Source organism: Anabrus simplex, chromosome 8, assembly GCF_040414725.1.
Source record: "Anabrus simplex isolate iqAnaSimp1 chromosome 8, ASM4041472v1, whole genome shotgun sequence".
In the NCBI taxonomy this organism is placed as follows: domain Eukaryota; kingdom Metazoa; phylum Arthropoda; class Insecta; order Orthoptera; family Tettigoniidae; genus Anabrus; species Anabrus simplex.
In genome coordinates, this window is record NC_090272.1 from 86405520 (window position 1) to 86421946 (window position 16427).

Consider the following 16427-nt stretch of genomic DNA (forward strand, 5'->3'; position numbering starts at 1 on the left):
TCAGGGCTGCCGACAATGGGGTTCGAATCCAGTCTCTCCCGGATGCAAGCTCACAGCTGTGCGCCCCTAATCGAACGGCCAACTCGCCCAATAATAATAATAATAATAATAATAATAATAATAATAATAATAATAATAATACATTATCTACGTGAGTTTAGCGTTTTCAGGAAGCTAATTGTGTTTCCAATGAGTACGCAGGTAGAATGCAGCTGAGTTCAAGGTCATTCAATCACTGTCTTACAGACCTAGGTGACTTGAAGCAAGCATATGTATTCATTAGTTTTGCAAATAGCAACTGAGTTGTGCGATGTGTACCCGGTTACGTCACCTTGTAACCGCTGGCTGGCTGAAGGCGCCTGTCCGCCTTAAAAGGAGCGAACCTTGCCAGACCAGGGAGAGGGTTTACGTAACGATCTAGGACAAGGTTTATTTACCAAATTTATCAGTGAATTGAGCAGTGTACATGCAAGGAATAGTGCAGTCTGCAGTAGGTGAAAGTCAAGGTCTATAATAATAATGTTATTTGTTTTACGTCCCGCTAACTACTCTTTTGCGGTTTTCGGAGACGCCGAGGTGCCGGAATTTAGTCCCGCAGGAGTTCTTTTACGTGCCAGTAAATCTACCGACACGAGGCTGACGTATTTGAGCACCTTCAAATACCACCGGACTGAGCCAGGATCGAACCTGACAAGTTGGGGTCAGAAGGCCAGCGCCTTAACCGTCTGAGCCACTCAGCCCGGCTAAAGTCAAGGTCTGACACGTGTTATCAACGATGACGTATCAGTGATCATACGTGTAGAGAGAGATCACCCCTTTATAGACTTGCTTGATATAGTTTTTTTTACTAGAGATGGTCGATAAATCACAGCCTGCTACTTTGTCACCGATATATCACATACGCTGTTACGGAAGTATCTGTGACAAAATATCGTCTAAGTTGTGAGCCCTAGTTCCCATTCAGCACTTTGGACCTCAGGGCTCAAGAAAAGTTTCGCGTACTATACTTGAATTACGTTCACAGGGCTATGTTATTTGCTGTAGCTCAAAGTCTACATACGTTTTTCATTTGCCAGTTACCTACGGAGATATTAAAGGTCTTAAATCGTACATTTTATCATAGTGTATTTATGAGCATAGTAGAGAGAATACCTTTCTAGCAACTCTGTATGCCAATAGCTAGCTCATGTTTCATACTTAGCGCGAATCGAATAGGTGAGTCCTCAGCTGGCCAATGAGGCATGTTTGATTTTTTTTTTTTCGAGAAGTACGTGTCTGATTTTCAAAATAATCACTGTGCTAAATTTGTAATGTTTGTAGATTTAAGGCTATGTGTACAATATAGTGTGATGATGATGTGATGATGATGATGATGATGATGATGATGCTTGTTGTTTAAAGAGGCTTAACATTTAAGGCCATCGGCCCTATAAAATAGTGTGGTACCGTTTAAAAAAAGTGAAGTTAGTAACATGATGTCAGAAAATATTAACGTCATGGCACAGCCCGGTTATTAGCCCTTTGGTAACATTACTGAAAGTGAAAACAAAATGTCAATATCTTTAACCGTTCACGAATTATATGAGGTGGACAACTTTGATGAATAACCCTGTATATGGGAGGAATATTTTTATTAAGTTCAGCAATTTATTTTTAGTCATTTTATTTTTAAACCTACATTAAGTACTGTAAATAATTGGTATCAACGAAAACACAACACGCGCAATCACATTCCGTTTGTTAATTTATTGCGCGTCCGCCTCTGTGGTGTAGTGGTTAGCGTGATTAACTGCCACCTCCGGAGGCCCCGAGTTCGATTCCCGGCTCTGCCCCTTTGAAAAGTGGTACGAGGGCTGGAACGGGATCCACTCAGCTCCGTGAGGTCAACTGAGAAGAGGGGAGTTCGATTCCCATCTCAGCCATCCTCGAAGTGGTTTTTCGTGGTTTCCCACTTCTCCTCCAGGCAAATGCCGGCATGATACATAACTTAAGGCCACGGCCGCTTCCTTCCCTCTTCCTTGTCTATCTCTTCCACACTTCCCATCCCCCCACAAGGCCCCTGTTCAGCATAACAGGTGAGGCCGCCTGGGCGAGGTACTGGTCATCCTCTTCAGTTATATCCTCCGATCCAGAGTCTGAAGCTTCAGGACACTGCCCTTGAGGCGGTAGAGGTGGGATCCCTCGCTCAGTCCGAGGGAAAAACCGACCCTGGAGGGTAAACATATTAAGAAGAAGACAACTTCGTATTGAAGAGAAATCCGTCATTTTTCTTTCCCGTTTTATTTGTAACACTGTACTCTCTACAAATTTATTTTGCGTATTGAGAGCACCAAACACGTCCTCAGTAACTGATGACTATCCTTGAATAAATCTGCAAAATCTGACCACGGGTTGACCAGCCCAGCAGGCCAGGAAATCCCAACCTAAGAGGACATAATAGAATAGAGATGAAACTCAATAAATTTTGGTGCCAAGCCAATGGCACTTGTAGTATTAGTCTGCAATCGGAGATAGCGCCACAATGCTCATTGTGTGCAATACTTTACTACTATTATAAACAGAAAGCGCAGAGGAGTAACTTCCGACGCACATCCAGTTATGCTTACCACAGCATCTCCCTCCTCTCTCCCATCTCATACTTACACCCCTCCAAACCACGTCCTAACTCCCACCCCCCCTCTCACCTACTAATGACGATTTGCAGTTCTACTATTTCCATTCCCAGTACATTATAAATCACATGTTTTTATTTTCAAGTACTTACTATGTTGTAAATAATGATCTTATACCCCTAGTTCGCGTAGCATACGAGAGCATAACCTCAACCATAACCTCACACCACAAAGTAACTTTACCTTGACATGAATGATTGACACATTAAAACACAAAGCTGATATTGAAACTCCACAGCCTGTTTCCAGTCATTCGACTGGATCAGGAATGGAATGAATGAAGCCCCCATCTAGCAGCGAGGATAGGTAATGTGCCGGCTGCCGAAGCCTGTATTGGAGAGTGTTGCTGGAATGAAAGATGACGGGGAAAACCGGAGAAAAACCTGTCCTGCCTCCGCTTTGTCCAGCACAAATCTCACATGGAGTAACCGGGATTTGAACCATAGTATCCAGCGGTGAGAGGCCGGCGTGCTGCCGCCTGTGCCACGGGGGCTACAAAGCTGATATTATGGCAAATAATTAATCCCTTCAAAAGGAAGACAGCAGGGGTACGGTACACAAGCCAACTATCGCCAATTCGGGTCTCAGAAATTTTTGTAACATTAAGGGCGAATTCTACCATGTTCAAAAAAAGGATCTTAGATGAGAAAATTATTATTTTTCGCAATTCATAAGTGACTATCAAATGACAATATTTGGCATGATAGTCAATGTTTATGACGTCATAGTTCACAGTCAGGACATCCTTTCAACTAGTTGAAAGTCAACCATGATGAAACCATGACGTCACGAGCTAACCAGCTGGCATTTAAATTTGCATAAAAATACAAACCAAGCACACCCGATCACTTCACGTTACATAATGCATACTGATGATATAAATTCGCCATAGAAATCGTAACGAACCATTAAAATACTGGAAATTAACAACAAAGTAACAAAACATGAAAGATTGCTTCGATACAGCTTTAGTGCTCGATCATTATGGAGCAATTTACCAACGCGGGTGCATGTTTAGGAATGAGAAAAGCATGTACGAACGATATGAAACGATACGGAAGCAACAGCGAGGAGAGCTCCTTCCTTTATGTTCTACTTGTACAGAAAAATTAAAACGGAGACATTATACTGCAAGTTCGCACAGTAGCAAGAGTAGGAAGTAGTGTATTCAAATGGTACTCACAGATTACTGTAAAAAGTTAGTATGATATCCACTGCACGTACTGTCTAAATCGTCTGCAAAACCAGCATACTTGAATTTCAAATCATTCGCAAGGTTAGTTTTATCGCACTGCCATACGCAATTAAACTCCACTTAAAACAACACACACATTCACTTTGAATATGTACGAATCATTCGTTAATTAGTTAAATACACAATACCCCACACTGTGCACACACGAGTCATTAATTAAATACATATCAAATCTTGAACTGACAGTTATGGTACCCGGTACCATGATTACGAGCACGTGATACTGGCGAACCACCCCTCCTTCTTCGATCTACACATGCGCTCGAGACTTTTTTCAGCGGTACCAACCTTGAAAATGGTTACCACTTGGGGTTACAGGACGTGAAGTCACGGATTGTGGAACGACGGCCTGTTTCAATAGCATGGAAGCAGAATACAACAAAATCATTCAGTGTAATAAGCAGCTTACTTACCTTATTGAGAGTACTGCTCAGAAATCTCTTCCTTTCAACGCCTAACAACACTTCTTACCTGTTCAGTGACGTAGAAAATAGATCATATAATTATATTTTTCGGAATATTTAAAATTAAAAACAAGATTAGTCCGCCTCTGTGGTGTAGTGGTTAGTGTGATTAGCTGCCACCCCCGGAGGCCCGGGTTCGATTCCCGGCTCTGCCACGAAATTTGAAAAGTGGTACGAGGGCTGGAACGGGGTCCACTCAGCCTCGGGAGGTCAACTGAGTAGAGGTGGGTTCGATTCCCACCTCAGCCATCCTGGAAGTGGTTTTCCGTGGTTTCCCACTTCTCCTCCAGGCAAATGCCGGGATGGTACCTAACTTAAGGCCACGGCCGCTTCCTTCCCTCTTCCTTGTCTATCCCTTCCAATCTTCCCATCCCCCACCAAGGCCCCTGTTCAGTATAGCAGGTGAGGCCGCCTGGGCGAGGTACTGATCATTCTCCCCAGTTGTATCCCCCGATCCGATGTCTGAAGCTCCAGGACACTGCCCTTGAGGCGGTAGAGGTGGGATCCCTCGCTAAGTCCGAGGGAAAAGCCAACCCTGGACAATAAACAGATTAAGAAAGAAAGAAAGAAAAACAAGATTACTTTTATACGCCATGGTATGCATTTTTGAATAATCCATTACGTGCCGCGGATATGTGCATATTTAGATGAACCCAAGTTCATAAGGACTGCGGGTTTGTTACGCCACATACCTTCCGCGCAGAAGTGTTGGCGACCCTGGCTTACGTCACTTTGCTGTCTATAGAAGGAAAAGGGGTAGTGTAATGTCATAATTATGACGTCACGAGCATTTTTTTTTGTTCACGGTGAAATGTTACATCCCTGTAATTAAATTCGGCCGTGGCCTTAATTAAGGTACAAACGCAACATTTGCCTGGTATGAAAATGGGAAACCACGGACAACCATCTTCAGAGCAGCAGTAAGTGGGGCTCGAACCCACTATCTCCGGGATGCAAGCTCACAGCTACGCACCCCTAACCGCACGGCCAACTCGGCCGGTACACCAGAAATGAATGCCAAGCTGATTCCAGAGTACAAAGGGGACACGATATCCTCTACCCTACTCAGTGCCATTGTTACAGATACAGTGGTCCTCGTGAGGCTTTAATGTCCTGCATGGAGATTGTTTGCTGAAACTATTCACTATTTAACAGTGTTGCTAACGTTGTAATATATTCACTTTCATAGGCTCCTCGGTGCCTCTTATAATCGTGCTGAATTTTCTTGATTGTGGAACTAATTGCATCTTTTCTCTTTGTTGCAGACGTCAGTCCAGCCAGATTTCGGGAGGCGGCACTCCAAGTCCAGGTCCAGGCGCCCCGTCAGGTGAGTGACAAATGTTGTTTATGTGATGGGTCAGAATGAATGTCGGGATTACGGATCCAAGCCCACAGTTAAATGGTGACGTGCAACCACGTAGTTTCTTTAGTGAGTGGAAATAAACATAAAAGCTAATCAAAATTTTATTAGCAACGTTCGGAAATGCTCATGAAGTTGTGAGTGGCAATCCGTCATTTCAACAAACATTGATCCAGAAACTTTCGTGTCTTCTTCCACTTCAGCACCTACAGAAGATACAATTTTTAAAACTGCATTGGCAAAGTAATTTTCTACAGATCTACGCTTAATATTTATTTAGGATCAGCAACCGCATAGCGCTGAATTACAAAGATCCGTAATTAGTACAATAACATTTAAAATATACTAATAATTACAAACGACGCAAAAATGAAAATGAAATGGCGTATGGCTTTTAGTGCCGGGAGTGTCCGAGGGCATGTCTGGCTCCCAGGTGCGGGTCTTTCGATTTCACGCCCGTAGGCGACTTCCGCGTCGTGATGAGGATAACATGATAAAACGACACATACACTCAGTCCCCGTGCCAGCGAAATTAACCAATGGCAGTTAAAATTCCTTGCCGGGAATCGAACCCGGGACCCCTGTGACCAAAGGCCAGCACGCTAACCATATAGCCATGGATCACAAAGGACGCAAATATATATTTATTCAAGAAGCAAATATGGCAATTCCTCAAAATAAAAGAGCTGAATTATTACATGAGAAATTTTTATAAGAAAATAGAGGATATTAATTTTAAATGATAATGACATATCAAATTCAATAGTGATTTCTTAATTTAATACGCAATTGTGGCCAGAGTGCGAAATCGCGGGGGCGAAGGGAGGGTCCCCCCACGCGGCGATTTTTGATTTATTGGCCCTTTTAATCTATTTTAAGTCTTGAGGGCTTTTTTTTTTTCAACTTTACCTTCTTTTGATTAGATTTGTACTGCCCACTCTCAATTCGAATCATCATTAGTTCATACGTCGACATTTCCAGACCGATGGGGAGGTGAAGGCCGCTGTCTCCGAGTGGTCGCAGAATGCTGGAGGAAATTTCCATGCATCCGGCATCGACAAGCTGGTCGTGTGTTCGCAGAAATGTTTGGAGTCTCTTGGAAACTATGTGGAAAAGTGACGTTACAGTGTATGTCGTTGTAGTCGTGTTGCTGTTGTATAGGTGGTATAATAAATGGCCATAACTGGGAAGTGCAACTTATTTTCTGATCTGCCCTCGTATATAAATGACATGAATAAAGACGAACTGGAATCACAGGTAAGGCTTTTTCGCGGATGATATTAGAACAAAAATGGACAACCAGACACCATGGCATATGAACCCATAACCTTCCGAACATCGGACGCGAAATCGGAAGGTCTGCCCTGCAAGGGCTGCACTAGGTTAGTGTCCTCCTCCATAGCGTGGCGGTTATCGCTATTAGCTGCCGTCCTCGGAAGCCCTGGTTAGATTCCTGGTACTGCCAGAGATTTAAGATTGGTAGGAGGGATGGCATGTTGTTGAAAATGCACTAGCAGCTCACCTCTGTTGGGGTTGTGCTTGAAAAGAGTTGCCCCACACCGAGGAACACGAGAACACGAGTTTACCTTATCAGGCTGGCAATAACCACTATTATTATTATTATTATTATTATTATTATTATTATTATTATTATTATTATTATTATTATTATTATTATTATTTTGCCTGCTGCCATTTCTTGATGGATACAGTACTTTTGTATCCATCTCTTGGCACAGGCCAGAGTAAAAGTGTAGCTTCCACCGAAGTCCCAGTCTCATCCATGGCTGTGACAATATGGAAGCTGCTGAGGTATGGGTGGTGTTGAGTAATGACATTCAGAGCACAACTAGTGCATCTGAGTGTTATGAAAGGTGTTGCTCATGGGGTCAGTCGTGCTGCAATAGCACTTTCTGACCCAGTGCGGAAAGCAATGGCAAACTACCTCACTCCTCGTCTTGCCTAGTACGCCTCATTTTGGTGCTGCCATTGGTTTTTGAGGTTTCCTTATAACCGCATAACCTTTGGTGGTGCTATTTGAGGATCCAACCAGCTTCTGGGCTGATGACCTGACAGACATTATTATTATTATTATTATTATTATTATTATTATTATTATTATTATTATTATTATTATTATTATTATTATTATTATTATTATTATTATTATTAACAAGTAGACTTACAACAGTTGCCACAGGGACTTCAAAACTTTTCCCTCTTTATTGCTCCAAATTTTACTGTACTGTGTTGGTTGTTTGAAGGGAAGAAATTTCAATAAACGCCTGTTTTAACCAATTCAGATGCCTGCGTATTAACTGGTACTAGCACAAACCTGTTTAATGATTGGTGGTGAAACGTTCCCATCCCAATCTGGTGGGTTCGTTCTTTCAAGTTTGAGATACTCCAGACACGGGAAATTACTTCGTCTAACAGCCATCCCATATCATTAGCGATTATGCACGAGTAAGCTTCAGATATAAAAGAGTAATGATCATTAACAATTCATGCCTCTCTCATCATTCGTGAATTCCGTACTTATGTAACATTTATCGAGAATTATAGCTTCGTCATGGCTGTGCTCTTTCCCATACACCACTGGTGTAATTAGGCCTAATGTAGTTCAGTGAACTATTGGAAGAAATACGGAATATACGTCTCCTTCCTTAAGGTGTGCTAACCGAGATTTCGGGTCAAAAAGTACTCTGTCTGTCTGTTAGGTCATCAGCCCAAAGGCTGGTTGGATCCTCAAATAGCACCACCAAAGGTTATGTGGTTATAAGGAAACCGCAAAATCCAATGGCAGCACTAAAATGAGGCATACTAGGCAAGACGAGGAGTGAGGTAGTTTGCCATTGCTTTCCTCACTGAGTCAGAAAGTGCTATTGCAGCACGACTGACCATATGAGCAACACCTTTCATAACACTCAGATTCACAAGTCGTGTTCTGAATGTCATTACTCAGGACCACCCATACCCCAGAAGCTTCCATATTGTCACAGCCATGGATGAGACAGGAACTTCGGTGAAAGCTACAGTTTACTCTGGCCTGTGCCAAGGGATGGATACAAAAGTACTGTATCCATCAAGAAATGGCAGCAGGCAACAAAAAGTAGTATACAGTATTTATATTTGCCATTGTAGGCTCATATTTTTCTATTTAAACCTGTTTTCATTTTGTTTCTGTACTGTGCCCCGCGTATAATTTCTAGCTTCACACGAGAATGTATGATACGGTCGGCTTCATACGTTTGTACCTATAAACGATAACTAAATGGTTAATACACGGTTAAAAGCGTGAAGGGCGAAAATATTCTGTGATTATTTCATATTAATTATCTGACCTTCCAATGATTAAGAGAGGGGTGCCGCAAAGCGGTGTAGTTGGACCTTTATATTTTCTTATATGCTGTAGGCTATAAATAAGCAGTGTCCGTTCAAAAGGTGCTATTTCCACTTCCAAAGCATAAATCAATATTTCTCCCACATGCATTACAGTACTTGAACATTATCGATTGTCATGAGCAGGGTAGACCAGGAAGATGTAATTCCTTAAAATGTGTACCAAACCCAATCATGGGTACGTTCCATGTGCCTTTCTATTTTACTTTTCTTGTGCTTTACCCCACAACTTCTTTAAGGTGGAAATACCTTTCGAACGGACACTTCATATGATATGAATAAAGAAGAACTGGAATCGCAGATAAGGCTTTTTGCGGATTATGTCATACCGCATAGAGTAATAAATAAATTGCAGGATTGTGAAATGATGATGATTATTGTTTTAAGAATAAGTACAACTGGGCAACCCTCTTCTATTAACACTAATTCGAGGAAAAAAACGAAAAGGTCCAATCCTTCGAAAAATGAAGGTATCGATAAAAGAAAAAGAAGGCCCACGAAGAGAGTGAAATTGAAAGACTCCCAACGCCTCGAAAAACCTAATACTGTCGGAGTCGGAAGAGACACGAGTTGGCGGAGGGAGGTCGTATAGGAAAGGTTAAAGTGAGGAGACTGGCACAATTAAGTGGGCCCTGTCACCCTCACTCCATTCCCAAGTTGAGGGACCCTGGGGCCCCATTTTAGGCGCCTCTTACGATAGGCAGAGGATACCATGGGTGTATTCTACCGCCTCCACCCACAGGGAGATAAAGGAGTGGGAGCAACTGTAAAAAAAAAAAAAACGGACGAAATTGTGAGATGGTGCCAGACAAGGGTATGCTGATAAACGGGGTGAAAAGTCAGTTTGTAGTTTTCACCAAGAAGAAAAGTTTCCTAGCCGCCTCTGTGGTGTAGTGGTTAGCGTGATTAGCTGCCACCCCCAGAGGTCCGGGTTCGATTCCCGGCTCTGCCACGAAATTTGAAAAGTGGTACGAGGGCTGGAACGGGGTCCACTCAGCCTCGGGAGGTCAACTGAGTAGAGGTGGGTTCGATTCCCACCTCAGCCATCCTCGAAGTGGTTTTCCGTGGTTTCCCACTTCACTTCCAGGCGAATGCCGGGATGGTACCTAACTTAAGGCCACGGCCGCTTCCTTCCCTCATCCTTGCCTATCCCTTCCAATCCTCCCATCCCCCTACAAGGCTCCTGTTCACCATAGCAGGTGAGGCCGCCTGGGCGAGGTACTGGTCATACTCCCCAGTTGTATCCCCCGACCAAGAGTCTGAAGCTCCAGGACACTGCCCTTGAGGCGGTAAAGGTGGGATCCCTCGCTGGAGGGTAAACAGATGATGATGATGATGAGAAAAGTTTCCTGAATGTTAATAACTGTGTTGACTGAGTGAATGTACCTCAACGAAGACTGCTGAAAATATATAGGTGTTGATATAAGGAAATATCTTCATCGGGGTAACCATAGAGATTGTATATAAAGGTTACAGATCTCTTCATAAGGTTATGAGGGTATTTAGAGATTGTAATAACGTGATCGTTAAGGTCTCAGTTGCTGTGTGTAGGCTGCCTGCTTATCGATTTCAACGTTCCGTTTTACTATACCAGATGGGAGAGAGAACATTGTCCGACTCGTTGGATGAATTGTCAGCGTACTGACCTTCGGTTCAGAGGGTCCCGGGTTCGATTCCCGGCCTGGTCGTGGATTTTAATCGCTTCTTATTAATTCTTCTAGCTCGGGGACTGGGTGTATGTGTCCGTCCCAATACTCTCCTCATCATATTCAGACAACACATTACACTACCAACCACCACAGAAACACGCAATAGTGATTACATCCCTCCATATAGGGTTGCGTCAGGAAGGGCATCCGGTCGTAAAACAGGACCAAGGTCACATGTACGCCGCAGTTCGCACCCACGTCCCCACAGGTGTGGGAAAAAGCGGTAGTAAAAGAAGAAGATGGGAGAGAGAACCTGATCTCTCTCTCTCTTGGGTGATCTATGACTGAGTTTTAATTAATTTTGCCGAGTAAACACACTAAATGTGTTGTACGATATGGAGTGCCGGATGAACATTTTGTCTGGCCTTTTCAAAAAATCCCGCTACCTCTCCCGGGTTCGAAGCCGCTATCTTGGGATCAAGAAGCCGACACTCGAGCACTGATCCGCAGAAGGAAGAGCACCCGTTTAGCCTTAGCTACTGGCCTTCTTAAGTGGTAGTATTTAATCGGCCTGCTTGATTACGCTACTGTCTACCAGCGAATGTAGGACTTTTCTGACGATGTCTAAGGCCGAGTTCTTTTGTTTACCTCCAGGCCACCGAGGCAGTTTGAATTCTCTCTACAGCTCGAGTAAAATAGCTATTATTACGGAACTCTTTATTCACACAGGTGTTCTCCGTAAATAACCGGGCAACACACTGCTTGTTATACAATTTTGACCTCTTATGGCACAGGATATTCGTATTAAATGCAATCATTTCGCCTACTTTGATGGTAGACTTTATCAAGGCAGTTTATGCTCGGAGGAAGGCAATTTGCACATCGATTACGGCCTACTAATGCTTATCTGAAAAGTTAAGGTAAAAGATGCAAGCTAAAAAGTGTTCCTAACAAAAAGGTAAGAAAATAATTACCACCAGTAAAGAAAGAAGACCTGTCTGTGAAAGATGAGCCTCCGTGGCTCGGCCGCAGCGCGCCCACCTCTCGCCGCCGGGTTTCGCGGTTCACATCCCGGTCATTCCATATGAGATTTGTGCTGGTCAAAGGGGAGTCGGGACAGGGCTTTCTCCGGGTACTCCGGTTTTCCCTGTCATCTTCCATTCCAGCAACACTATCCAATATCATTTCATTTCATCTGTCAGTCATTAATCACTACCCCAGAGGAGTACGATAGGCCTCGGCAGCCGACGCAGATCCTATCCTCAGCGCTGGATGGGGGCTTCATTAATTCCATTCCTGATCCGGTTAAAATTGGAAACAAGCTATGGATTTCCATACCTCCGCCTCAGAGACTGACTAGTGATGAAAGGATGGACTGTGTTTGTAAATGAAATGGCGTATGGCTTTTAGTGCCGGGAGTGTCCGAGGACACGTTCGGCTCGCCAGGTGCAGGTCTTTCAATTTGACACCCGTAGGCGACCTGCGCGTCGTGATGAAGATGTAATGATGATGAAGACGGCACAGAAACCCAGCCCCCGTGCCAGAGAAATTAACCAATGATGGTTAAAATTCCCGGACCTGCAGGGAAGCGAACCCGGGACCCCTGTGACCAAAGGCCAACACGCTAACCATTTAGCCATGGAGCCGGACACTGTGTTTGTGGAGCCCTGCTTTGGTCCACAAGATACTGCAACCCATCTCCACTCCATGCAGACCACGAAGTAGTGGCTACTAATTGGGATAGGGTGGTTAGCTCTGTGCCCGGCCCCCTCTACCTCCAGCAATTAACCTGGTACTCATTTTTGGTGTAGGCTAAGTGAACCCGAGGGCCATATACCTTTTCAGAAGTGGAAATCTCCTTTCTTAAATTGTTCGACTTACTGATGGAGAATCGAACGCTGCTCCTTCCGGATGAACGGAGCACGCTTTTACCGCCTTGGCCAGGCAACCCCTTCACTGTGCACTATTCAGTAATAATATTGGCTTGACGTCCCACAAACTACTTTTATGATTTTCGGTGACGCGGAGTTACCAGAATTTCGTCCCGCTTAAGTTATTTTATTGCCGGTAAATCTACCGCCACAACATATTCAAAATATCATCGGACTGAGCCCAGATCGAACCGGCCAACTTGGACTCTGCCGTCTGTGCCACTCGGTTCGGCGCAGTATTCAGGTATTCCAACTGAGCACCTGAAAAGTACGAGAAAATGTTTTCTGATTGTTGCTATTACTAAACTGGCGCAGGCTAATTGGCTGAATAATCATCATTAAAGCCTACGGTCCAGAAGGTCCCAGGTTCTATTCCCGGCCTGGTCGGGTATTTTAGTCGTCTCAGCTTAATTACTCTGGGTCAGAACCAGGATCTCTGTGCATAGGTCATCTATTCGATGCTCTAGGAACCAGGTACACTACTTGCTACGCTCGTGACGGCTGGCTGTGGAGGGAGGAAGGAGCAGCAGACAGGCTTCATGTACAGTTTTGACAGAAAGTTTAGGGACATACTACGATTTGAACATATGCGGTGCGGCCAGTATCCAGTATTCGGGAAACAGTGGGTTCGAACCCAACTGTCGGCAGCTCTGAAGATGGTTTTCCGTGGTTTCCCATTTTCACATTCGGCAAATACTGGGGCTGTGCCTTAGTTAAGGCCACGGCCACTTCCTTCTCACTCCTAGCCCTTTTCTGTTCCATCGTCGCCATAAGACCTATCTGTGTCGGTGTGACGTAAAACCACTAGCAAGAAAAAAAAATCTTAAATGTTTGCAAAGAAATTGGAAATGTATTGAACATCTCCCTAGGTAAGTTATTACAATATCTAACTCCCCTTCCTATAAACAAATATTTGCCCCAATTTGTTCTCTTGAATTCCATTTTTTTCTTGATATTTTGATCATTCCTACTTTTAAAGACACCACTCAAATTTATTCGTCTACAGTATCTGTGTCGGAGCGACGTAAAGCAACTTTTAAAAAAATGCCACCCTGTCCCTATACTATAATGCTTTTTAACAGTTAATTAACATTGGGAAACGAATAATATTTTGGTCCAAACTAGACGTTTCTACAACAATGGTTATGTTATACCTTCTGGAATATTTCATAGAATTTTTTGCAAACGAAACACTACAATAAAATGCGAAATAACGCTTTTTATACAGAAGGGTGGTAGAAATAATAGCCGGCTTCGTGGTGTAGTGGTAGCGTGCCTGCCTCTCGCCCGGAGGTCCCGGGTTCGATTCCCGGCCAGGTCAGATATTTTTCTCTTGACCTGAGTGCTGGTTCGAGGTCCACTCAGCCTACGTGATTAGAATTGAGGAGCTATCTGACGGTGAGATGGCGGCCCCGGTCTCGAAAGTCCAGAATAACGGCCGAGAGGATGCGTCGTGCTGACCACACGGTCCCTCTTAATCTGCAGGCCTTCGGGCTGAGCAGCGGTCGCTGGGCAGGCCAAAGCCCTTTCAAGGACGTTAAGTGCCGTGGGGTTTGGGGGGTAGGGGGAGTAGATTTTTTATTTTCTTTTTTCTTTTTTCTATTTGATTTACGTCGCACCGACACAGATATGTCTTATGGCGACGATGGAATAGGAAAGGCCTATGAACTGGAAGGAAGCGGCCGTGGGTACAGCCCCACATTTGCCTGGTGTGAAAATGGGAAACCACGGAAAAGGGCTGCCGACAGTGGGGCTCGAACCCACTATCTCCCGATTACTGGATATTGGCCGCACTTAAGCGACTGCAGCTATCGAGCTCGGTAGGGGGAGTAGAAATAATAATATAAGTTGTTTGGAACTTGAAAACTTGGAAAACCTGCACAATATGTTCAACCTATTTCAAACAAGAGAATTGTGAAAGAAAGTCATAGTCTTCGAAGGCCAGTTCTTATGTGGTGATGCATATTATTTATTTTATTTTATCCATTTACCGTTTGGTTTCTTCCCCGGACTCAGAGAGGGAATAAACTGAAGAAATTTAAAAAAAAAAGATACTAAACGTTTCCTCCTCCAAAATCCACAAGAATTAACCACTGCACTTGTTGTAAACATCTCGAATTAGTACATAGGAGTTTTCGTATTAATGTTCCATCTCCGGATCGTCCGACTCGTTGGCTGAATGGTCAGCGTACTGGCTTTCGGTTCCGCGGGTCCCGGGTTCGATTCCCGGCCGGGTCGGGGATTTTAACCTTAATTGGTTAATTCCAATGGCCCGGGGGCTGGGTGTTTGTGATGTCCCCAACATCCCTGCAACTCACACACCACACATAACACTATCTTCCACCACAATAACACGCAGTTACCTATACATGGCAGATGCCGCCCACCCTCATCGGAGGGTCTGCCTTACAAGGGCTGCAATCGGCTAGTAATAGCCACACGAAATTATTATTATCTCCGGATCACCTTAGACCGGCCCTGAAAGTTGCATGCCATCTAAGTTACCAAGGTCAGGAGAGTCATGCCATTTTATTTCGAGTTGAAGCTCTCCAGCTCGGATAGGTGTGATAGCGGCGGAGACGAACAAAGCGAAGAATGAATCACTCGGAGGACCATGACTTGTGTTGAGCGCGACCTACGTGATCATTATCCAAGACCTTCAGCTGAAGGGCAGCACGAGCTGCGTCATCCACCATCTGTGATGAGGAGATTCTACAGGTGCTCTGCTAAACGAGGAGATATTCAATACCACAAAATGAAAATTACTTCTTCACTTACCGAGCAAATGTCTGTGCGCTTTGGGTCTTGCATTTTGCAGATTACACTGATTTACAACGGCCAAATATCTGACATGAGGTTTACTGTTTCTATTGCAGATTTCCTTGCTGATTTCAAATCCGTAAACCGTTTTGTTATATCACGTCAGGTTTTGAAGATGTTGACAAAGTTTTTATTTCTCATGGAACAACGTGCATGGAGGAATGTTTTCGTTGTTTTTCGGTATTTTTCGTAAATAGCCGGACATTTTCATTTGCTTCTATTTTTCTTGTTAGTTACAGTGAATATTATGGTGTTCAGAGGCTTCATAAACTCAACACATCTGTTTTGTTACGTGTGCGTCTATGTAACAGACAAATACAATATGTGCTTTTGCACTAATCTTAACTAAAGTCATCTTCATTAGTACTTCATGTAGCAATCAATGCTCTAGTGAAACTTCTGTCTGCGAGTTAGTTTCCTTGATACAATGTTAACCTATGTAAATAGTTTATGTCGTATATCTCAAAAATGGCGGGTGATAGAGAAAAATGGTTTGCATATCTTGAAACAACATGTTTCAGTTGTCTTAAAACGCGTGTTGGATGCTAAGATGCTAAGTCCTTCTTGTTGATCATTGTAATGAGTCGTAACCCCACTGTCGGCAGCCCTGAGGATGGTTTTCCATGGTTTCCCATTTTCACAACAGGCAAATGCTCGAGCCGTACCTTCCCAGTCCAGCCCTTTCCTATCCCATCGTTGGTGCCACGCAAGGAAAATTGAAAAATAATCTTGACTTTATAAGTAGGTTCTATAACTTGGTTATTAAGCGCTACTGTACGTCGTGACCAAATAAGCAAGCTTGCAGTTTTACGTGCTTGTTGATAACGTGATTATAGCCACCGCACTCGAATGAAAAAAAAAATGAAAATCCACA

At 43.7% G+C, this 16427-nt stretch overlaps 1 protein-coding gene across 1 annotated transcript in view; it reads left to right on the top strand.

The window, feature by feature from the left end:
• Window positions 1-16427, top strand: part of LOC136878815 (protein piccolo) — a 585629-nt gene that overhangs the window by 481359 nt on the left and 87843 nt on the right. Inside the window, exon 3 of the mRNA XM_067152311.2 lies at window positions 5657-5718. Coding sequence (XP_067008412.2) covers window positions 5657-5718 — 62 coding nt within the window. The remainder of the gene's footprint in view (window positions 1-5656; window positions 5719-16427) is intronic.